Raw genomic sequence first — 23,387 nt, 5'->3', positions numbered from 1 at the left:
ACCAAAAGACATGTGCAAGACACCTCATAACAGCTGTAATCACAATATCCTAAAAGTAAAAGATGACCCAAATGTCTGTCAACAGGAAAATGGGTACATTGTGGTGTAGTTGTACAATGTAGTACTACATAGCAGTAAAAAGTAACCGTATGCGACAGCAAATATGAATTTGACATTGTGTTGGGCAAGATAAGCAGACACAGAAGAGTATCTAACTGTATACTTCCATTTGTGTGATGTTCAAAAAGCACAGTTAATCTAGGGACACTGATCTTTGCTTTATTTGGCCCAGTCATTTATTTTGTAGGTCCTTCATGGATCAATGAGTAAAGTATAAGGAAAGGCTTTAAATAAGAGCAAGGACCATATGGATAATGACACTAAAAGAAACCTAGGAAGTCATACTTGGCTTTTAGAATAAAACAGAAATGGAGAAAAAGAGGCAAAGGGGACATTTCATTGAGTCAGTAGAGTGTTTCTTAAATCAGGAAGGAAGCACTACATTCTTGGAAAAAGTTTAGATAGGACGTTAGTAAAATGGGAGCAGTCTTTCTTCAGATATTCCCGGTTCACTATCATTGAGGATTGTTGTAAGCACCATATTCTGTTTAAGGCCTTTGTTTATGATTTGTAAGTTTTCTTTGAGATTACCTACCCATGAATTAAAAATTTAAGGATTCTCTGTGTCTCACTTTTCTGTAGGAAGTCTTTAAAATTAAGTGAGGTTCTTTAAATTGAAACAATAAAGATTTTTTTTCTTAAAGTTAAGGAATAAAGCAGTCAAAGAGGTGTCTGGGACTTAAAAATTTGCTGACAGATATTTTATTTGATAAAATACGGTTATTTATAATTAGAGTAGCATTAACAATGTGACGCTTATGAATAGCTTGCTGCTTGTAATTGTTAAATGCTTGTTTTGGTGTTACTCCAAATAGTTGTTCTTTTGACTTGAAGATAAAACAATTCTGGCATTGAACTAAAGGAGTTCTGTGCTTTTCCTCATTAAGAACAGTGCCAATGGCACGCAGAGCATGTCCCTAAGGGGTACTTGTGTGAGCTCAAACATTGAGTGTCCTACTGATAATTGAACAACAACAAAAAGCTAGGTCTGTTTTCTACACATTTCTTATCAGAGTGGGTTACAGATTGTCCCAAGGGATGGTTAAACAAATGACAGATAATTAGTTACTTGAAATAAGTCACTTAAAACTTTTTCTCGTGCCCTGTCATGTTTTTGGTTTTTTTTTTTTTTTTCTCGTTGAAAAATTAACAGTTGGGGGAAATGTCCTCCATCTCAAAGAAAAAAAATATTTCTTCCTTTTTTTGGTTTAGTTTATATTGCTGTGATAATACTAAAAATTGTCATTTAATTTTGAGACATTCAGGTGTGCAAAACTCACTTCAGACCCTAACTAATATTTTAATTCTCTCATCTGAGAATGTGAATGATGGGTTAAGTGAGTGTTTTAGGCCAGTTACAGATATTTTTTTAAAGCCATTGTTCTTTATATATTAAATATTTATATTTATATAACCTTTGCAGTATCCCTAAATCATAAATATTATTTTTACCACTTCATAAGTGGGGAAATTGAGACTCACAGGAGTTAAGCAGCTTGTCCAAGGTCATAAGCTAGTAAGTGGAATCATTGCTTTCTTATTATATGGATTTAATTTACCTGTAGACTTCAGAACCTAACCCCGAGTAAAGGCTTTATCTTGCTTAAATTTCTCTTTGCTTAAATATGAAGGTGTTTCTTAAAAACCCAGCACACACAGCTCTTGTGTTGCTCTTTTTATTTTTCCATAGCACTTAACATGTTTTGACTTACTCTGTAATCGCCATATTTATTATGTTTCTTTCTTTATTATTTCTCTTTCCTCTACTAGAATGTGGACTCGACAAGTCTCTACAAAAGTTTTTTACTATTAACTGATGTATCCCAGACACTTAATAACTGTTTGATAAATGTTGACAGAATGAAGAGCAGAAGTATTTTAAAAGGGCTTTTTCTGTTGTTCAGTCAAATCTTTTATTTGATGATTTGCTTTTGCGAATTTTTGTTTGACTATTTTTTGTTCCTTCTAAAAGGAAGCATGTTTCCAGGGGCTGTTACTTAGACATAAGTGCAGAAATAGGATCAATGTTAATATTTAGGGGCGTGCTAAAGCTCATTATATCAGTACAGAGAAATTTGATATCATTTCAGCATAGTAGCAAAATTGAGAAGGCTCACTGAAAAAATGAACTAGGACATGAAGATCTGTAAGCCTTTGGAATTTAGTGAGGGGAGAGATATAGCTAAACACTGAATTTTTCTGTTTGTAAGTGAGATTAAGTTGTCAGCAGACATGTTAGTTCAGGTAAAGCTAAGTACTGGAACAAATGAATAAACCTGTGACATTTTGGTGGCTTAACAAAATAGAAATCGTTTCTTTCTCATTTAAAGTCCCGGCTTTGTGATGGTGTCTTGAGTGTGCTCTTTGCACTTAGTCATTCAGAGCCCCAGGATCTTGGGGCTCTGCTACTATCAGTACGTGGTTTCCAAGATCAGTCAGGACATCAGCATACAACTGGCAGGTTGTGGAAGAGAGGAGTGCAGGGTCATGCCTGAGGTTTTTATGGGCCAGCCCTCCAAGTGGCATCGACCACTTCTGTCCACATTTTATTGGCCAGTCCACACCTGATTTCAAGGGAGAATGGGGAATATGGTCTCTGTGCCAAAGACAATGAAATATGTTTGATGAATAGTTAATTTTTCTCTGCCCACTACAGTAGTTTGGTGTCCATTTGGTTTAGTGGGAAATCCAGGCATATGCATGTTGATGGATGTAAATTTTTTTCTGAATTTTTTTTTTTTTTTTTTTTGCGGTATGCGGGCCTCTTACTGTTGTGGCCTCTCCCGCTGCGGAGCACAGGCTCTGGATGCGCAGGCTCAGTGGCCATGGCTCACGGGCCCAGCCACTGTGCGGCATGTGGGATCTTCCTGGACCGGGGCACGAACCCGTGTCCCCTGCATCGGCAGGCAGACTCTCAACCACTGCGCCACCAGGGAAGCCCCTAAAAAAGTTTTAAATACTATCGAACAAAAATTAATGCCCATCATTCTTATTTTAATAATTCCCACCTCAGTTTAATTCAGTAGTTACAGAGGGCCCTTGTACCAGACACTGACATTGTTTTATATAAGTCCTACAATGTAGGTAGATGTTTGTACTTTACAAACGAGGAAATTGAAGTGCAGTAACTTAATAGACTTCCTGGTTTGGCCAGCTGGTTGAGTGCAGATGTTATTTGTTAAGGGAGGAAATGGAAGACAGAATGGGTTTTGGATGTGATTGGTGTGGCATCCAAGCAGCTTCCTAATAGCAATTGAATATATTGGTTTCGAGAACTCAGGGTACGGTTGTAGCCTTGAAGGCTTCAGCTTATAAGCTAGAGTTGAAGTTATAGACATGGATAAAATGGTCCGGAGAGAGTGTAGAGTGAGAAGAAAGCCGAAGACTGGGTCCTCCGGACCTAAACCAAAGGGAATAGAATGGAATCTTTGATGGAATAGGATCCCTGAGGAATTGGGAGAGGGTGGGTTCTGTAGCATAGGTAAATTGACAAGCCTTGTATGCGATGAAGGCCACCGCTTTGGAGATTGGCATTTCAGGAGGGGTGTAGAGGCCAGCAGGGGAGGACATTCTTGGTCAGAAACCTCTGTCTTCCAGTCGCGTGCTGAGAACGGGCCGGAGGTGGAACAGTAGTTTGGAATTCATGGGGGCCTGGAGATACAAGAATGACTCCAAGGGAGTGGGGGTGGGTACTTAACCAGCAGCATTTAATAGTTATTACTAATGATTTTGGAAAGTTTACCTGATTGATAAATGTGATTGGAATGAATGAGGTAGGGAGTTAGATTCATTCCTGGCTAGCATTTTGCTAGTTAGTTGTAGCACGATAACAGTGGGAGAAGTCGGGCAAGATATTCAGCTTGACACACTATTATGACCATTTTGGTTGTTAAAACATACTTTTGTGTCTGTTGATAAGTAGTATGTTATTAACTGTGATTAGTCAAATTAATTAATAATACAGATTTCAGCATATCTGATTTATCTCAAAAGCCAAGCATACACTGTGATTCCAAGATGCTATATTAGTTTGCTGGAACTGCCACAGACTGGGTGGCTTAAGCAACAGAAGTTTATTTGCTCCCAGTTCCGGAGGCTTGAGGTCCGAGGTCAAGGTGTCGGCAGCGTTGGCTTTTCTGAGGCCTCTCTCTCTAGCCTAAAGATGGCCGCCCGCAGTGTCTTCACGTGGTCTTCCCTCTGGGCATCCCTGGTGTCTGGGGTGTCCTAATCTGTTCTTATCCAGACACCAGTCAGGTTGGATTCAGGCCCATCCTAATGTTCTTGTTTTAACTTAATCACCTTTAGAGGCCCTATCTCCAAATATAGTCACATTCTGAGGTACTAGGAGTTAGGGCTTCAACATACGGCTTTTAGGAGGGCATAATTCAGCCCGTGACATACTTTTTGGTTTGTGCACTGCAGCTAGGGGACAGGCTGCAGATAATACATTATTTTGGGTGGGGAGACTGGGGAGTTGCTTTTTTTTTTTTTTTTAACGTCTTTATTGGAGTATAATTGCTTTGCAATGGTGTGTTAGTTTCTGCTTTATAACAGTGAATCAGTTATACATATACATATGTCCCCATGTCTCTTCCCTCTTGCGTCTCCCTCCCTCCCACCCTCCCTATCCCACCCCTCTAGGTGGTCACAAAGCACCGAGCTGATCTCCCTGTGCTATGCGGCTGCTTCCCACTAGCTATCTGTTTTACATTTGGTAGTGTATATATGTCCATGCCACTCTCTCACCTCGTCCCAGCTTACCCTTCCCCCTCCCCATGTCCTCAAGTCCATTCTGTAGTAGGTCTGTGTCTTTATTCCTGTCTTGCCCCTAGGTTCTTCACGACCTTTTTTTTTTTCCTTAGATTCCATATACATGTGTTAGCATGCGGTATTTGTTTTTCTCTTTCTGACTTACTTCACTCTGTATGACAGACTCTAGGTCCGTCCTGGGGAGTTGCTTTAAGTCAAGTCCAGGAGTGGAGTGGGGTGGGTTTGTGTGGTGCAGCTGAGCTGTGCCCCCAAATAAGTGCCCTGTGGGGAGAAGCAAACAGTATTTGGGAGGTCTCCTGGGACCAGGGATATAAACAAGTCTTTCACACGAGCACATTCCCTCAGGTTGCAGTTAACAGGCTTTGAGGTGGGTTCAGGGAGCTCTGCTTTGTTTGAGACACCCCCCTTGGAGGAGAGGGTAGCGACTGTCTCTGCACGTAGGAAAGAGGTCTGGGGAGGGCGCTCTGCCCTGGATCTTACTGAACGACCAAAGGACAGCACACACACCCAACAAGTGACATCACGAACCTCCTTTTCTCTTCTCTTTCAACTCTCTTCATCCCCCAGTGGTTAGAGGAGAGAGGATGATGAGAACAGAGATTTGTTGAACGGTGGGGAGAGTTGGAAGCTGAAATGGAGGCAGGCCTGTGAATCCCCACGTGGCAGGATCAGTCACCTAGTGACTGTCATTTTAATGGAAGAAGTCATGCGAAGTTTGATGATGTTCCCAGTATCAAATCATGGCTCAGTCAGGGGCATCGTTTAGCTGCGGAAAGACAAATCAAACGAAAGATACTTCCAACAACATCTAAAAATCAAGAAATGATTTGAGAATTAGCAGAATGATTTGATGGATAATTTATGCTGTATCTTAAATCACTTGGGAAGCAGGTTTCATAATAAATGTAATTTGATATCATAAGGGAATGGAAGAATATATTTAAAATGCTAGATTTATGTAATAATTTATATTCCTGTTAAAATATTTTGAATATCACTCCAAGGGACAGGGGAGCTGACGGTGCTGACCAGAACTGTTCCAGGGATGACTCTGTAGCGACTGAGACAGGAACAGTGTGGTCCTCTCCCCAGGATCCCAGAGTCAGCTCGGGGGGATTTAGAAGATCCCCAGGTGGCTATTAAGTTTTCTACTCATTCAGGTTTGCTTTTAACAGGTAAAATTTACTGAGTGAGGTGAAGCAGAAGAGACTTTGCTGCCGTACAGACCTGGGCTTCTCTGTTTGCTGTGATATTCCTTAGATCTGTAACCTTGGAACATGCGGCCTCTTTCAGTTTCAGCTTTCTCAGCCTGTAACGCGGAAACAGTAACAGCTGCCTCATGGACTGCTTTGAAAATTAAATGGAATATGTTCGTGGAAAGCATTTCTTAGTCTGGGACATAGCTGTTAACAAAAGTTTGTTCTCTTCCCTCTGGAATTTAGCAGAATTAATCTGTAAGAGTATGCTAAATTCTAAAATTTGTTTTCATGTTAGATAAAAACTCAGGAATACTGATTTGCCCAACATACACTCTTTGGTGCTAAAGTAAAAGCCTTGCTCAGACAAAGTCCAAATTAGACAAAATCCAAAGTAGTGGAATTGCATTTGTTGTACTATTGGTAGTAGAATTGCACACACTTATTTTCTATGTACGAGTTATGTGTTTGAGGGTACAATTTTTAGCAGAGTGGGCTGTGAATCAAACCTAGACATGATTATACTTTTACATTTCAGTGATCTGGTAAAGCTCACTTCTGCAGAAATTCAGGTGGTGGTCTTACAAATAGTTATAAATGCAGTTTTAAAAATTGAGATATAATTTACATGTCATAAAATTGACCCTTTTAAATTGTACAGTTCCGTGGTTTCTAATATAACCACAAGGTTGTACTGCTGTCATCACTGGATAATTCCAGAATATTTTCATCACCCCAACCAGAAACCCCTTACCCATTAGCAGTCACTCACCAGCTCCCTTCCCCCACCCCAAGGCAGCTACTAAGCTGCTTTCTGTCTCCATGGATTTGCCTGTTCTAGACATCTCGTAGAAACAGGAGTGTGCAATGAGCGGCCTATTTTGACTGGATTCTTTCACTTAGCATAATGTTTCAAGGTTCATCTGTGTCATAGCATCTGTCAGCACTTTACTCCTTTTTATGGCTGAATAATATTTTATTGTACATATGTACCATTTTGTTTATGCATTCGTCAGTTGATGGACATTTGGGTTGTTTCTACTTGCCTAAAAATAACACTGCTGTGAACGTTCGTACAAGTCTGTGTGTAAACATACACTTTCAGTTCAGTTCTCTTGGGTATATACCTAGGAGTGGAATTGCTGGGTCAAGTGTCAGATAGTATTCTAAAACACTAGAAGCCTGGGAAGAAAGTTGAGACTTGTAGATCGAATTTATGATGAAACCTCTGTATGGTTTTCTGTGGAGTTTTGGATGGGATATATACCGCTTAAATATTATAAGAATAAGTAAAAATAATCAGAAGCCTTTAATTGGGTTTCCTTGTATATGTTCTAATAGTAGAAGAAGGAGAAAAATAACAAATTACATAAAACCAGTCTACAAACTTCTGTCTTACTGGCAGCTGATTTTGTAAATAATTCTAATTGGATTTCATCCAAGCAGAAGCAGAAGCAGAAGGGGAAGCCATTGTTTGATGGAATATGGCAGTAGATTGAAAATTTTCACCTTGGGGATTATTCACTGAAAATAGCGGATGTCCTTTTCATCAAGTTGAAACATAACTTGTTTAAACATCCTTTTACCTAGATGTGACCAAAAATGCTTTCGGTGTTTGGGGCCAGATGTCGTTGAACTTTCTCTATGGTATATACTGAAACCTAATTTCTATGGAGTAGAAATGGCACCGTCATGTCTGGGGTAACTTAATCAAACACATCCCAAGGACAACTTAACTAATGACTTTAGATATACTGGAAAACGTAATATTTGACAGCCACCCCCCTTAATAGAGATTGATACAAACAGATGAATTTTGAGGGCTCTTGTTCCGTATCTTCTTTTTTCCCCTATAAAAAATAAACCAGATAACCATAAGACCTCTGATTCTGAGCTTCATCAGTTTGAACTCCAATCTTGTAAAAATATGCCTTTCTTAGTGGACTTAAATCCAAAGTACTATAAATAAAGGACAATTAGATAGTTCTGAACATTTGAATACCAAATTTTAGAATAGTTTTGGCAAAGCACCTAGAGTTTCATAAAGCTAATGAGGAGGAACAGGGAGAGATTATTTTAAGCAATTTACTAAGCATTTGAATCTCTTCTGTATGGGAAGTGCTGTCTTTGGGAATGGAGGAAGGAGCAAAGTTGTAACAAAAGGATGATTCTTGCCTTCACAGTTCCAGGGTGCAACATTGGTGATCATACAGCTTTTATAATACAGAGGTTCTGAAACATTTAATTGTAGTATAAGCTTTATGTAGTGGGTTTGAAGAAATGAGTGCTGCCTTGATTGGAGTGTATCGAAACGTTTAAACTTTTTTTTACAGGTAGAAGAAGATTTGAGAGAGGGCAACATAGGCTAGGCACAGACTAGCACAGAATCACGAAAGAATACAGTATCAGAGACTAGAGAATAAGGTGAACGAAGCATGGAGAAAAGCTGACCTAGGGATTTAGTGGGGAAAAAAGTGAGAAAAAGTGAATATGTTTTATATAGAGTTGAATGTAAAGAAGCAGGCAAGGTGGGAAGGGCTTGAGCTTTTGAATTATAGAAATGTTTTTTCACCACTCCTTATGTGACCTGGGTGAATTTCTGAATTTCTTAGAGCCCCAATTTGTTCATCCATAAAGGAAGGATAGTATAACCTTGGTTACATAAGGTTATAATGAGCTTTAAAAAGGTGGATGTAAAGTATCAGATACATTGTCTTACATATAATTGGTAGTACCTAAGTCAAGACTTAAGTACTACCAATATTTTATTTATATATTTTAAGAAATCTTGTTGGGGGCTGCTGAGTATATACCCCAAAGAATTGAAAGCAGGGACTTGAGCAGATATTTGCACACCCATGTTCATAGCAGCATTAGTCACCATACCCAAAAAGTAGAAGCAACCCAAGTGTCCATCAGCAGATGAATGGATAAACCCAGTGTGTTCTATTCATGCAGTGGAGTATTATTCAGCCTTATAAAGGAAGGGAATTCTGACACATGCTGCAACATGATAAATGCTCAGTGAAATAAGCCAGTCACAAAGGGACAAATACCATATGGTTCCATTTATATGAGGTCCCCAGAGGAGTTCAATCCATAGAGACAAAGTAGAATGCTGGCTGTTAGAGGCTGAGGGGCAGGGAATGAGAAGTTATTTAATGGGAATAGAGATTCAGTTTTGTTTTTGTTTATTTGTGTCTTTTGGGGCCACACCGCACGGCTCGTGGGATCTTAGTTCCCTGACCAGGGATCGAACCCGCACCCTCAGCAGTGAAAGCACGGAGTCCTAACCACTGGACCGCCAGGGAATTCCCGAGATTCAGTTGTGTAAGATAAAGAGTTCTGGAGATAGATGGTGGTTTTGGTTGCACAACAGTGTCAGTGAACCTAATGCAACACATCTGTACACTTAAAAAATGGCTAAAATGGTAAATTTTATGTTCTTTACCCTATCTGGTGAATTTAATATTTTTCATGTGCATTTATTCATGAGACTGCAAACATTTTAGCAACATCATTCAGGAGTGCTTTGTTGCAGAAGCAAATGGCATTCCTGTTTGCCATATAATTTAGTTTCACTAAGGTGGATTTTTTTGCCATTTCAATAGGAAGAATAGTTCATACCAATCTAAATCTGAAAAGTACCACGGAGATCGTGGTGTCTAGTACTTTTGTTTTATAGTTGAGGCACAGTCCTGGAAGTTGGTTGTACTTAGTTGATTTTATTAACTACAAATCATTTTTAAAAATATATTCATTAAAATGATTTTCCATGTTTTGAATTGGCTCATGTGGATAAAACAATTCTACAACTAATGAATTCAGCCAGATACCTTTTTCCATTCACAAAGAAGTGATGTTTTACCAATGTGCTCTCCTGTAGGTAGCATCTTTGTTAAATAAAGTTCATTCAGAATCAGGAATAGTATTAAAAATACTGTCTTGCTTTTTCACTGCTTGTTTTCTTTTTAAAAATTCTTTCTCTTCCATTGCTGAACTTTGAAACTTGAAATTATTTCTTTTTAATTATGCAGGGCATTTCAACTCTGTTGTCCCTGCCCTAAGCTGAGCTCCATTTCTCCCCTTGCACATCAAACACTCCTTAAAGGACTCTGTTAAGCAAAGGTACATCTACTCTGGGATACTTTTCTTTTTTTTTTTTTTTTTTTTAACCGGTACGCGGGCCTCTCACTGTTGTGGCCTCTCCCATTGCGGAGCACAGGCTCCGGATGCGCAGGCTCCGGATGCGCAGGCTCAGCGGCCATGACTCACGGGCCCAGCCACTCCGCAGCATGTGGGATCTTCCCAGACCATGGCACGAACCCGTGTCCCCTGCATCGGCAGGCGGACTCTCAACCACTGTGCCACCAGGGAAGCCCTTTTTTTCTTTTTTTTTAGTGTAGTTTTTAGCACTTGTTATAATTGGTGGACTTGTTTTTTGGTCTAGTTGCATTCTTCTTTCCTTCTTTTGATTACATTTAAAATTTTTTTAAAAATTATTTTTATTTTAATAACTTTATTTTATGTTATTTCATTTAATTTTAGTTTATCTTTTCCTTTTTTTCTCCCTTTTATTCTGAGCCATGTGGATAACAGGGATATTGGGATACTTTTCTTAAGCATTGTGGGATAGGTCCTGGAATTTAAGTCTTTCCTTGAATGCAATCAAATTCTTAGACATAGTTTTTCCCCAGTGATCTCTGTAAGCAGAATAGCACAGTATAACAGTACTCCCACTAGAATGGTTTAAACCAGCTTGCTTAGAGAGCTGAGGTAATAAGAATCCTTTTGATGTTGTTTTAAGTTGCAAGTTTTTCCTGTTTCCCACTGTCTTTATTTATAATCATAGTGTATATATTATGTTTTAATTTTTACTTATTTCTTTATTATATTTTGGGTTTTTTCCAAAATGGTCATTTTCCTATTTATTAAATGTCCCTATGAAACATAATTTAAAATTACTAAATAGTTTTTCAAAAATGGATCTGCCTTATATAATTATGTTTTTGTGCCTGTTACATTAGGAACAAGGGATAAGCAGTGAACAAGGTAGTCATCATATTGCTCTCCTAGCAAGGGATAGAAATGGATGGTAGATAAGGAATTCTATGTTAATTTTTTAATACTTCAAAAATTTTTATTTTATTTTATTTTATTTATTTATTTCGGTTGCGCTGGGTCTTAGTTTGGCACACGGGCTCTTAGTTTCGGCATGTGGGATCCAGTTCCCTGAACCCAGGCCCCCTGCATTGGGAGTGCAGTCTTAACCACTGGACCACCAGGGAAGTCCTGGAATTTTACATTATTTAAATGCAACTTTGACCTAAATGTCCATCAACATTTAGATGAATGGATAAAGAAGATGTGGCACATATACACAATGGAATATTACTCGGCCATAAAAAGAAATGAAATTGAGTTATTTGTAGTGAGGTGGATGGACCTAGAGTCTGTCATACAGAGTGAAGTAAGTCAGAAAAACAAATACCATATGCTAACGCATATATATGGAGTCTAAAAAAAAAACTGGTACTGATAAACCTAGTGGCAGGGCAGGAGTAAAGATGTAGACATAGAGAATGGACTTGAGGACACGGGGAGAGGGAAGGGTAAGCTGGGACGAAGTGAGAGAGTGGCATGGACAGGTATACACTACCAAATGTGAAATAGATAGCTAGTGGGAAGCAGCCGCGTAGCACAGGGAGATCAGCTCAGTGCTTTGTGACCACCTAGAGGGGTGGGATAGGGAGGGTGGGAGGGAGATGCAAGAGGGAGGGGATATGGGGATATATGTATGCATAAGGCTCGTTCACTTTGTTGTACAACAGAAACTAACACAGCATTGTGAAGCAATTATACTCCAATAAAGATGTATTTAAAATAAATAAATAAATACAACTTTGATTAGTGCCTCAGAGTAAAGGTACATGGTACTAGGAAAACATATAATAAGGGCTTGACTTAGAATGGGATGGTGTCAGACAGTTTCTTCAAAGGTTCTGTTTGATGGAACATGAAAGGATTAGTAGTAATTAATCAGGTGAAAGAGGGAGGAGGGCATGGAGGGAAGGCTGAGGGCCAGCAAACGAAACCCCTTGAAATCAGAGAAGGCGCAGTGTGCGTGTGGAATGAAAAAGGGAAAGCACGGAGAGTCAAGGAGAGGAGACAGGTGTGTGCGTTGTATGCGCACTTAGGTTATGTGAGCACTCTGCCTCACGAGACATGCCGTTCCACTGTTTGACGTCAGGGTTCTCCAGAGAAACCGAACCAACAGGAGTCATGGGGGTGGGGGAGGGAGTGGGATAGGTAGGAAGTAACTTATTTGAAGGAATTGGCTCACATGATTTGGGGGCTAGGAAGTATGAGATGTGTAGAGCAGGCCAGCAGGCTGGAATTTCATGGAAGAGTTGATGTTGCAGTCTTGAGTCTGAAGTCTGCAGGCTGGAGGCTCAGGCAGGGTGTCTTTGTGGCAGTTTTCCCAACCGGTTGCTTGGTTGGGAAGCCTCATTCTTTGTTCTTAAGGCCTTCAGTTGATGGGATGAGTGTCTCTCCCCGCCCCACCCCATTATGGAGGGTCATCTGCTTTACTCTGAGTCTGTTGATTTAAGTGTTAATCAATCTAGAAAATACTTTCACAGCCACATTTAGACAGGTGTTTGACAGAACAGCTGGGCACCGTAGCTAGCCAAATGGACCGTCACACACAGTGTTACCATGAGAGAATAGATGAGAGACGGGTTCAGTTTAAGTGATACCCTCACTTCTGACTGATTTCTTCTGCCTTGACCTACACACTGGAATTTGCACTTTGTCTGTCAAATCAGCTTGAGATTATAGGTATATAGATACGGCCATCCTCCATCTGTGGGTACACTGGCTTATACCCATTAATCTTGATAATTAATGTTCACATGATGAAATCATCGAGCCTCACCATGAAGCCCTGGGAAAGCTTGTGTGCACCACCTTCAACTGATAGAACCTTAGTTTTTATGCTCTCTCCCCCATCAATTACCACATGTATGACAAGAACCTTGATACTTGTATTTGATTCCAGCATTTAAAACACTACTATTTTTGCTCGACGTGGCTATGAAGTGTAAGCCAACTGTAGGAACTTGGGGGCAGGATTATGCCTAGAAATATTGAAGAAGTAGTGTTTTATATTAACTGTAGGAAAATTCATATTATAGAGTACATACAAGCCTTGTACTGTTGTTAATTTAAAGGATATTTATATGGGTTTACATACCCACCTTTGCAATGTATTACTACGTGAGTTATAACTTGACCATAGCGTGAGTTGAGGCTGATGATGGTTGGTGGAGGGTGAAATTAAGCAGGTGTTTATAAACCACGTTAATGGTTTTGCTCCGTATTCGGAGAGCCATGGAAAGCTATTGAGGCTTTAAGTGGGGGAGTGACGTGGTCATAGTTATTAAAAAGGCAAACAGTCTGTGGTGTGAGAGTGGATAAGAAGAGGGAAGAAAATGGATGGAAGGAAGGGCGGGCAGGAGGCTCTTAGAACTGGCAAAACGAAGAGGGCTAGGCTGGGAAGGAAGATTGTGAACGCCGTGTGGGACATGTTGGTCTTGAGGTCCTCTGATGGGATTGTCAAACACGCATTTGGATACGTGTGACTCGAAGCCAGAGATGTAAAGTTGAGGGATTGAAGCCAAGTATAGGTAAATTTGAGAGCCTGGGATTAATTGAGGCAGAGACTAAGAAGACATGGCCAGAGAGTTAGAAAAACGGGGAACTAGGAGATGATGCCATTCAAAGGAACCAAAGGGGAGTTTGTTTAAAGAAGGGAAAAAGGGGTCAAAATGCTGAACGCTGCTACAGTTAAGACTGAAAAAATGTCCATTAGACTCATCAACTATGATAACTTGAAGTGAAAGCTGTTTTGGTGTAGAGATGCATTCAAGCTAGAAGGAAGTAGGCTGAGAAGTGTGAGGTGAGCTTACTGAAATTTAACTGAAGGCGAGGAGAGAGTTGGGGCAGTAGGTGTGAGGAAGGTAGGGCCAGTGGATGGAAGAGATCTGAGAGTGTCGATGCTGATAGCGTCCAGTAGGGGACATCAGGTGGAAAACCTCATATGTGGAAGGGAGAATCCACGTTAAGGTTCCTGCTGGGATTGTATCTTGATTCTGAGGCTAGGCTTGCTGGCTGGCCTCAAAGGATGGAACACCTCATCCATGGTAATAGGGGTGAAGGGGATACGATACCATTATGTATTTTCCTAAGTCCCTGTTGTATTCATCAGTGTCCTGCATAGTAATTTGAACAGAGAAAGTTTAATATAACGAATTAACTGTGTAGGGGACTGCCTTATAAGAGGAAACATGAACTCTGAAGAGTACAGGAGTATCAGACAGGAGGCATCCACTACCCCAGGGCAGAGGCAGAAACACATCTCGAGGAGTCCCCCCTCCCTCCCCCCCTGAAGTCGTGGGCCATTGGATGGCTGAGATGTCGTGCTGATGCATCACTGGGAAGCTGTCCGTGGGGAGGTGCTGGGCCGGGAGACTCCTTGCCCAGGGAGGTGGCTCCCTGGGAGATGCTCTCTGGGTCACAAAGGGAATCTGCCCCCAGAGAGGGGCCTCGTGCTGCTGCCCACCTGGAGCTGCAGGTTCCCCACGCTTAGAAGGCTGCCAAAGACGGGCACACCAGAACCCGGAAGAGAGCTTTCCCTCCTTTGCTGTCCTTCCAGGGCCCTCTACCAGCAAAGCTCACTAATGTGCCAGCTGGCAAAAGAGAAGCGTGTTAGGGTCCACCTCCATTACCTGCACTGATGGAGCTGAGGGACAGTACGTTGACAAGTGGCACTTCTGTTATTGACCTTTCAGGTTTTTTCAGTTTTTGTTGTTGTAGTGATTGTGATGATGCATATCCTTGTCCATAAATCTTTCTGCATATCTTCGTCTTTAGCTCTCATTCTTAAGAGCCAGTCACGTTAGAGCATATTTAGAGATGTGATGAGTGGTTCTTAAGTGTTGCTGTTTGCTTTTGTATGCCTGAAGTATTTCTGGAAGGAAATGAGAAATACAGATTGTCGTTAGGGAAGGGAACTGGGTTTTATGAACCTATTCATAAAACTAAAATGTTACAGAAATTTAATTGTAAATGTTAAGGGGTGTTATCTCTTTTGTTAAACTCAACTTTATTGTTTCATTTCTCAGCATGTTAAGTTTATTAAGCAAAGTGTCCTATCATGTCTTACTCTGTCAGCAGGAGACACTTATTTTCTAACCTTACTTTAGCATCATTTGCTGCTCAAAATGAGTCAGGGTATTTTCATTTAGTTGTTTCCTCTTATTGCTATAAAAACCAGGTCATGCATTTCCTTTTGTGTCTTTGACCCTAGTGTGGCATTTGTGACAATACCACAGTGGCCAGCCTTCTCAACACTGTTGCTGCCAGGCCTGACTTTTAGTGTCAGCTTCTGGGAGGCTCTGTGAGTGCAGGACTCTGTCAGGAGAAGTGTTAGAGAGAGAACTTGAATACTGATGACCCTACCAAGTTCTGAGTTTTCTTTCTGAATTTGTTCCCCTCTTCCTGTTTTTACAATAATGCCTTTAAAAAGAAGACTGAGTTTCTTAACCTGACAGTAATGATAATCATTTTAAGAAATACTTTTTCCCTGTATGTATTACCTTATAGATTAAGACATAATAAAGTAATGCTGAAAATTGTGACGATAAAATTTGGTTGTTTTAAAACACTTGAAAAAGTATTTATAGTACTATTTTCAACCTTTACTGAGCTTTTTTTTTTTTTTTTTTTTTTTCCGTATGCGGGCCTCTCACTGTTGTGGCCTCTCCCGTTGCGGGGCACAGGCTCCGGACACGCGGGCTCAGCGGCCGTGGCTCACGGGCCCAGCCGCTCCGCAGCATGCGGGATCCTCCTGGACAGGGGCACGAACCTGTGTCCCCTGCATCAGTAGGCGGACTCTCAACCACTGTGCCACCAGGGAAGCCCACCAAGATGTATTTTTAATTCAGTGAGGACTCTGTAGAATTTACATCTGGTACATCTGGTATTACTCATTAGCTTTTTTTCTTTTTAAACGTAAACTACTGAAGCAGAAAGGATTGATTTTGAAGTATGAGGAAAACAGTATTCTGAATTTTGACACTTTAGTCTGCATTATTTACTGTGTTTTTTTACCTATTAAAATTTTAGGAAAGAGCCAAATGATCTTTAATTTTGTCTCATTTGATTGAATCATTGTCTATTTTGCTGCTGAAGGGAGCAAAAAATAATCTGTGTAGTTTCTTTTAAAGCCTATCAGAATTTTTGTAATAGCCCTTTCTTAAATTCTTCAAAAAATATTTCTCTGGGGCTTCCCTGGTGGCACAGTGGTTGAGGGTCCGCCTGCCGATGCAGGGGATGCGGGTTCGTGCCCCGGTCCGGGAGGATCCCACATGCCGCAGAGCGGCTGGGCCCGTGAGCCATGGCCGCTGGGCCTGCGCGTCCAGAACCTGTGCTCCGCAGCGGGAGAGGCCACAACAGTGAGAGGCCCGCGTACCGCAAAAAAAAAAAAAATTTCTCTGAAAATCTTTGCCATTTCTCTGTCGGAAAGAGTAGATTTTTAAGATAAATGGGCTCATGAAGCACGAAGAAGAAATTGAACACCTTTGTACTTGAGCTGTCTAAAGTTCAGCCACAGAAGTGTTTGCGTGTTCAGTGTAGTCCCCACCATCTATTCCCAGGTGGTCCCTTGTGTTCTTTCTAAGACCTGAATCTAGGGCTGATATTCATAGGAGGCACCCATTAAGCTTTTGTTGAGCTAGGTGATGATTAGTTTGAAGTTCTTTATTATGACTTCCTTATTATTAATTCAGTGGTTGTTCCTTAGTAATTTCTTGGTTGGTTTTTCAGGACTGCAGGAATATGTGGAGGCTGTCTCTTTTCAACACTTCATCAAAACACGATCACTTATCAGTATGGATGAAATTAATAAACAATTGATTTTTTCAACAGAAGACAATGGGAAAGAAAATAAGACTGTAAGAATTTAAAATCATATTTCACATTTATTACATAATTTATGTAACAGTATAATGATTGTAGGCCGTTTATTGGCTTATGATGCTAAGAATATTGAGATGGGAAGATTCTTTCTACAGTGTGATTTCATAGATTCCCAACTAGGGAAATGGTCTTTTTAAATATTTTAGTTAGTGGCTCAAACAACCGTGGGTATGTTGGGGGAAAACATTACTCTTTACATAAAGCATTATTGAGTAATTACGTTAAGTCCACCGTTGGTTTTATGGTGTATTTTACTATGTGCCCTTTATAAGCACTGTCTCATTTAATCCTTTTTTTAACCTTATGCGGTAAGAATTATTACCCTCATTTTTCAAAAAAGGCCTTTAGGGAGTTTAAGTAACTTACCAAAACCTAGTTAGCTAGTAAGCATGACAGGTAACTTTGAAACCAGGTGTCTCGCATCCAGAGTCATGAGTGTCCTTGTCCAGCTGCCGGTGTTTCTCACCATGTGCCCCAGGGACCCCTGTGCCAGGTGTCTACCTCAAAGGAGTGTTTTAAAGGATTTGATTTAAAGGTTTTAAATTAGGTAGTATACAGCACATGCCACATAAGTGCTCAGTAGTTAGTTGTCATTATCAATGTCAATATCAAGTTGTTATTACATAGTGAGAGATGTTAATTACTGAGTTCATAATGCTTTTATCTGAAATATTACATAGCTTCTCTAAATTAAGAAAAGAGAAACTTTGGCAGTTCAGCTTTTAAATAAATACTATTTTTTCCCCTGGGTTTCAAGATACAGTATTCAGGCCATGAGGTAAAATTTTGACTGTTTGGTAACCTCCTGAGATACCAGTACACATAAAGATACAATTAAACAGTTTTTTTCCTTTCTTTATTTTTCATCAGTTTTTCTTTCATTATTATTTTTTTAAAAATCACTCAAAGAGTTAGGATAGGCAGGCAGAAAGTGGAAGAAGCTATGGAAATCATCTTTTCTTGAATGTTAATAAAACATTAATTTTGAAAAGTGAGATATAATTTGGCATGACAGGTGTAACTTACTTCAAGGAAACCATGTATTGTCTCAATTTTTAAAATCGTGAAGTTTATTAAGGAGGAAATTCATCTTGAGAAGTAAAATTCCTTCATACCTTTTATTTATTTAGTAAAGATTGAATTACGGAAAGAAGTAAGGTAAGCCTGTTTGACCCTGCTTCTTTTTTTTTTTTTTTTTTTTTTTGTGGTATGCGGGCCTTTCACTGTTGTGGCCTCTCCCGTTGCGGAGCACAGGCTCCGGATGCACAGGCCCAGCGGCCATGGCTCATGGGCCCAGCCACTCCGCGGCATGTGGGATCTTCCTGGACCGGGGCACGAACCCATGTCCCCTGCATCGGCAGGCGGACCCTCAACCTCTGCTCCACCAGGGAATCTCGACCCTGCTTCTTAAATATATCAGGCAAATTACCATGCCTCCCTTTCAAAGTTCTCTCTAGTTCAGAATGGAAATATAAAGGCAAAAGGTAAAGAGAAACTGAGAGTTAAAACACTATTCTGAGGATTTAGGTAATAAATTATTGTAAGATTAAGGTGTCATAATATTCATATACATATAGTTCTCAAAATGTGAAGACCACATTCATAAATAATTTTTCCCTTTAGTGCTAAAGATTGTTCTTGGTGCTGAAAATTCTGGGAATTCAGTAGGGGAAGGTATTTTGCTCTGACATGCCTATTGAGAGTAGTGTCAAAACCATTTAATTTTTTAAAAACTTTTCATTATGAAAAATTTCAAATACACAAAAAGTGGAGAGAATAGTAGCACATGAACATCCATATACCCACTACCTGGATTCAGTAATGAACATTTTGCCATATTTGCTTCATCTAAGTGTTTTTTGCTAAACTACTTAAGTTATGGATGTCACGATGTTTTACCCCTAAATACTTCAGGTCCATCTTGAAAAACTGCTTTTTAAGTAATTTTCTTTCCCCTAGTTTCTAATATGTATTATCGGTAAAGCAGAATTTATTTCCTTGACAATTAGTTGAAATTTGTTCGTTTTTTAACACACTTTTTTCTTCAAAATCAACTTCTTAGTTTATAATCAGGGAACTCCTTCTGTCTAATGAGAGAAACAAAGAACATTAATGTTTTCTTAAGCAAAAGTTACTTTTATAAATGACTTTTATGAAAATGCCCGCCACCTCCCCACCTCCTCTACCCTCACCACCCACAGTCTGTCCTTTCCAAAAAGATGCCAGTTCTCTTCACAGTTAATAGAAACAACACATAGCAGGTCAGGATAATTGGGAATTATGTCAGGATAATTGGGAAGCTGACTTTGTATACTTACCCAGTTCTACCATTAACTAGTTATATTACCTACAGTGTTTCTTGGACCTCATTCTTATACTCTACATTGAGAAGGTTGGAACAGATGGTCTCTGAAGAGTCCAGCAGTGCTAGGATTTATGTATTGGGTACAGAGCAACCAGAGTCATCTTAATAAAACCTAAATTTGACTCTGTCATTTCCTTGCTAAATTCTGAACGACTCTGTTACCTATAGGTAAAGTTCTCATTTCTTAATGTGACTTTGTCCCCTCGCTCTATCTTTCTAGACTCATCCTGTACCACTTCTTACTTTAAATTTTACTCCAAAGAAATACCTCACTAGTTCCTCAAATATACAGCTCGATTCTCACCTGCACGCCTTTGCAGTTCCCTCTGCCTAAAATGTCCTCCAATATAATTGCACCCCACCTAGCTAAGTCTCATACAGACTTTTAATAACAATTTAGACATTGCCTCTTTTAGACAGAATCCAATAGAGAGAGAAATTGATGTGGAGAGAGGAGACTGACATAGTGATGGTAATGGTGATACCAGCTAACATTTATTGAGTATTTACTTTGTGTTGGGCATTATGCCAAGAACTTGGTAAATGTTATCTCATCCTTAAAATACACCTCTGAGGTAGGTACTGTTATCCCATTTTACAGATGAGGAAACTGAGGTTTAGAGAGATGAAATAACTTGCCCAAGGGCATACACCTTATGAAGCAAGGTCCTGGAAGAGGTGGGAGGAGATGGGTCAAGGTCATTTGGAAGAGTTAACCTCAAACAAGAGGAGGGACAACTCATCATCTGAGACTGGAGGATAGAAGGTAAAGATGGATGTGGACATAAATAAGTTTTTTTGTTTTTTTTTTAGGGATAAGGTAATTGAGAGAGCTTGTGCCAGGTGGTCTGGCAGATAACCAGGCCAGTGAAAGTAGGCAAGATTGTTTACTGAGAGTGAAGAGGTTTGGGGTTGAGTAAGGGCTGAGGAGGAGAGTGGTGAAGGTTTGGAGTAGTGTTTGAAGAGACTGGAGACAACCATCTCAGAAATAAGCAAAAGGACTGGTGAGTAATTTGTAGTGGTACAAACGCTATACAGTTGTGAGTGTTATTTTTTAGCCCAGTGGTACTCAGCCACTTGAATAAAGCACTATCAAGAGTAGATTTTTATTACTGATTTAGGGTTGTGTTTTTGCTGGGCAGGTGCAGTAGAAAATAGGAGCCTAAAGGAACTGAGGCGGGTGTAGCGAGAGAGTAATAAATCCTGATGGCTAGTGCCGAGGGGGACAGGAGAGAGGCCAGAAAGGGACTAAGTGATTGAGGAAAACATGACTGGATCCTGAACCTGGAGGGCTTTATGATTTGTCGTTTAAGTAAGTCAGTCATTGTCTTGCAGTAAAGTCAGTAGGCCTTGTTTAAGAATGTTTTGATTTTATCTTGTATGTTAAGTGAAATTGGAAATGGTTGATTTTATAATGATACAATATTAGATGTCAAAATTATCTTGAAGTCATAAGTTCAACTCCCTACTGAGGGCATGAATTCGTCTTGTAATGTCTCGAATGGTCATTTAACAAAACAGATCATTTTATTTAGAGAAGATTAGTATGATTGGCCTGCTGTTGATTTTGTTCCTTATATGAGATACATGCATAGTCACTCTTTTACACAGTGTATTTTCTTTGTGTGTGTGTGTTCTTTTTTTTGTTTTTTTTTTTGTTTGTTTGTTTTTTGTTTTTTACCAGCCCTCTTCTGATGCACAGGATAAGCAATGCGGTACCTGGAGACTGAAAATCACGCCTGTTGATTACCTTCTGGGAGTGGCTGATTTAACTGGAGAGTTGATGCGAATGTGTATTAACAGTGTCGGGAATGGGGACATTGACACCCCCTTTGAAGTGAGCCAGTTTTTACGTCAGGTTTATGATGGGTTTTCATTCATTGGCAATACTGGACCTTATGAGGTTTCTAAGAAGCTGTATACCTTGAAACAAAGTCTGGCCAAAGTGGAGAATGCTTGTTATGCCTTGAAAGTCAGAGGTTCAGAAATTCCAAAACACATGCTGGCAGATGTCTTTTCAGTTAAAACAGAAATGATTGATCAAGAAGAGGGCATTTCTTAGAGTAACATAACTCAGTTTTCTTTCTCTTAAGAACTCCTGAGAGAGACCAATTTGTAAGACTGTTATTTAGGATATCATTTGACTTTATTGTGGCTTTAGAAATGTTTTCAGTTGTACTTGTTTTAAATTGTATACAGGCTGTACATAAAATTACCGAAACAAATCATTTCTTATATCTTACTCGTGAAAATTTGCATACAGATGTTTGCTTATATGCCTGTTTGACTTTTTGCTGGCTAAACCTCATCATTTATCTTTGTAAATGTGAACATGCTTCAGAGTGCACTTTCTGCCGTACCTGTTTTAATTTAGTGTGTGTGAATTTTGGAGCGGTAATATTTAGTGAAAGACAGTTATAGTTTAAGTTGATGATTTTTAAAAAATATATATTTAGTTATACATCTGGACTTGAGCTTCCTGTTTAAATTTCTTGATAATATTGTGCCAAGCCTCCAAAATAGGCTTAATTCATAGACCAAGAGTTTAAAATCACATTACCAGTATACTTCATGAGGTATTGTAGTGAGAATTCATGTTATGTTCTGGCTAATTTTAGGTCATTTTGAATGCATATGAAACAGCCTTCCAGAAAAATTGACAGGTACCCAGATGTTAGTTTCTACATTTAATCTCTGTCCTTTATCACAGAAAGTCTGATAGAGAATTGGCACTAACATTGTAATATTTTCACTGATGTTTGAGTTGAATTATATACTTGCACATACAACTGAAAAGGTAGTGATTATTTAGCAGTTTTTGTTGTTGTTGTTATATTTAATTAGGCATGTTTGGAGGCTTTCCTATTCTAACATCTATCAGAAATTACATCTAAATAATTATAATGAAGTTTTGAAAATTCTGAAATATTAAGTTAATCCAAATCTTTATAGTTGTCCAGTTGTGTTAATGCATAGTATGAAAAGTTGCCAAAGAAGATTTATCACGTACAATTCAGCAATAAGACAGTTGTCAACACAGTTGGGAATAGCAAGTAGTATCACTCGTAGTAGAAGTAGTCTCACTATTAATATTTAGAATTGGAATTTGCCTACTGAAATTAGTTACTTTAGGAATATTAGGAATTGGTTATATTAGGAATTTGCCTACTGAAAATAGTTATACCATTCACTGTGGTGTGAAACTGACTTGAGCATGGCACTGTTGGCTGACAACTAGACATTTCCATTTAGTTTTGTGAGTTTTGAGAATCTGGATACTGGATTTTATTTTTGGAAAGATTAGCAGCTCTGTTTGCAAGGCCTTATTCTTGGAAAGGATAATTTTCCAAAAATGATCACCTAAAGGAAAATAAAATATATACATGCCTAATAGATTAGGTTTGTTTGTTTGTTTGTTTTGGTGGTAGTTTTTTCCGTTTCCCTACTCGAAGGTATACAGCTGAAATATAGTTTTATTACATATTTTTCTTTGCCACTTGAAGTTAAATTTATAATGTTAAAAGTAAAGTAATAATGGATTGATGAATGTCTTACAGATGTTTAAAACTGAACTCTTTGAATAAAATATTAAAATACAAAAGTTAAGCTTATTTTTTGATCAGTTGAGAAATACTTAATCAAACTGTTATAGACTTTTTAGCCTAAACAGGAAACTTGATATAGACTCGCTTAATGTGGAGATTTATGATTTCTTAAAATGGGTCCAGAAGTAGGGAGAGTTCAGAAAAGACATCTTTTCACATCTCATTGACCTAGACTGGGTAACTTTCCAGTCCCCTCAAAACCAGTTAGTGGAAAGGAGGATGAGATCACCTTGATAGATCAAAGTGCCCTTTATCTGAGAGAAGAGCAAACACAAGAAACCGAGTTAAGGT

At 39.3% G+C, this 23,387-nt stretch overlaps 1 protein-coding gene across 2 annotated transcripts in view; it reads left to right on the top strand.

The window, feature by feature from the left end:
• Positions 1 to 22,884, top strand: part of TSNAX (translin associated factor X) — a 32,954-nt gene extending 10,070 nt beyond the window's left edge. Inside the window, exons 5-7 of one of the 2 annotated variants that reach the window (XR_004035790.2) lie at positions 16,974 to 17,101; positions 20,093 to 20,257; positions 21,176 to 21,314. Coding sequence is in view for 1 of the 2 variants with exons in the window: in XM_030839586.2 (XP_030695446.2) it covers positions 16,974 to 17,101; positions 21,176 to 21,553 (506 nt within the window). In the remaining variant the exon portion in view is untranslated. Of the gene's footprint in view, positions 1 to 16,973; positions 17,102 to 20,092; positions 20,258 to 21,175 lie in introns of both variants that reach the window. The other variant, XM_030839586.2, reaches the window with a different exon arrangement.
• The last annotated feature ends 503 nt before the right edge of the window (positions 22,885 to 23,387 follow it).

This window comes from Globicephala melas, chromosome 16 (genome assembly GCF_963455315.2).
Source record: "Globicephala melas chromosome 16, mGloMel1.2, whole genome shotgun sequence".
Taxonomy (NCBI): Eukaryota; Metazoa; Chordata; class Mammalia; order Artiodactyla; family Delphinidae; genus Globicephala; species Globicephala melas.
The sequence above is the reverse complement of the archived record's forward strand: the minus strand, read 5'-3'. Positions and strand labels throughout refer to the sequence as shown.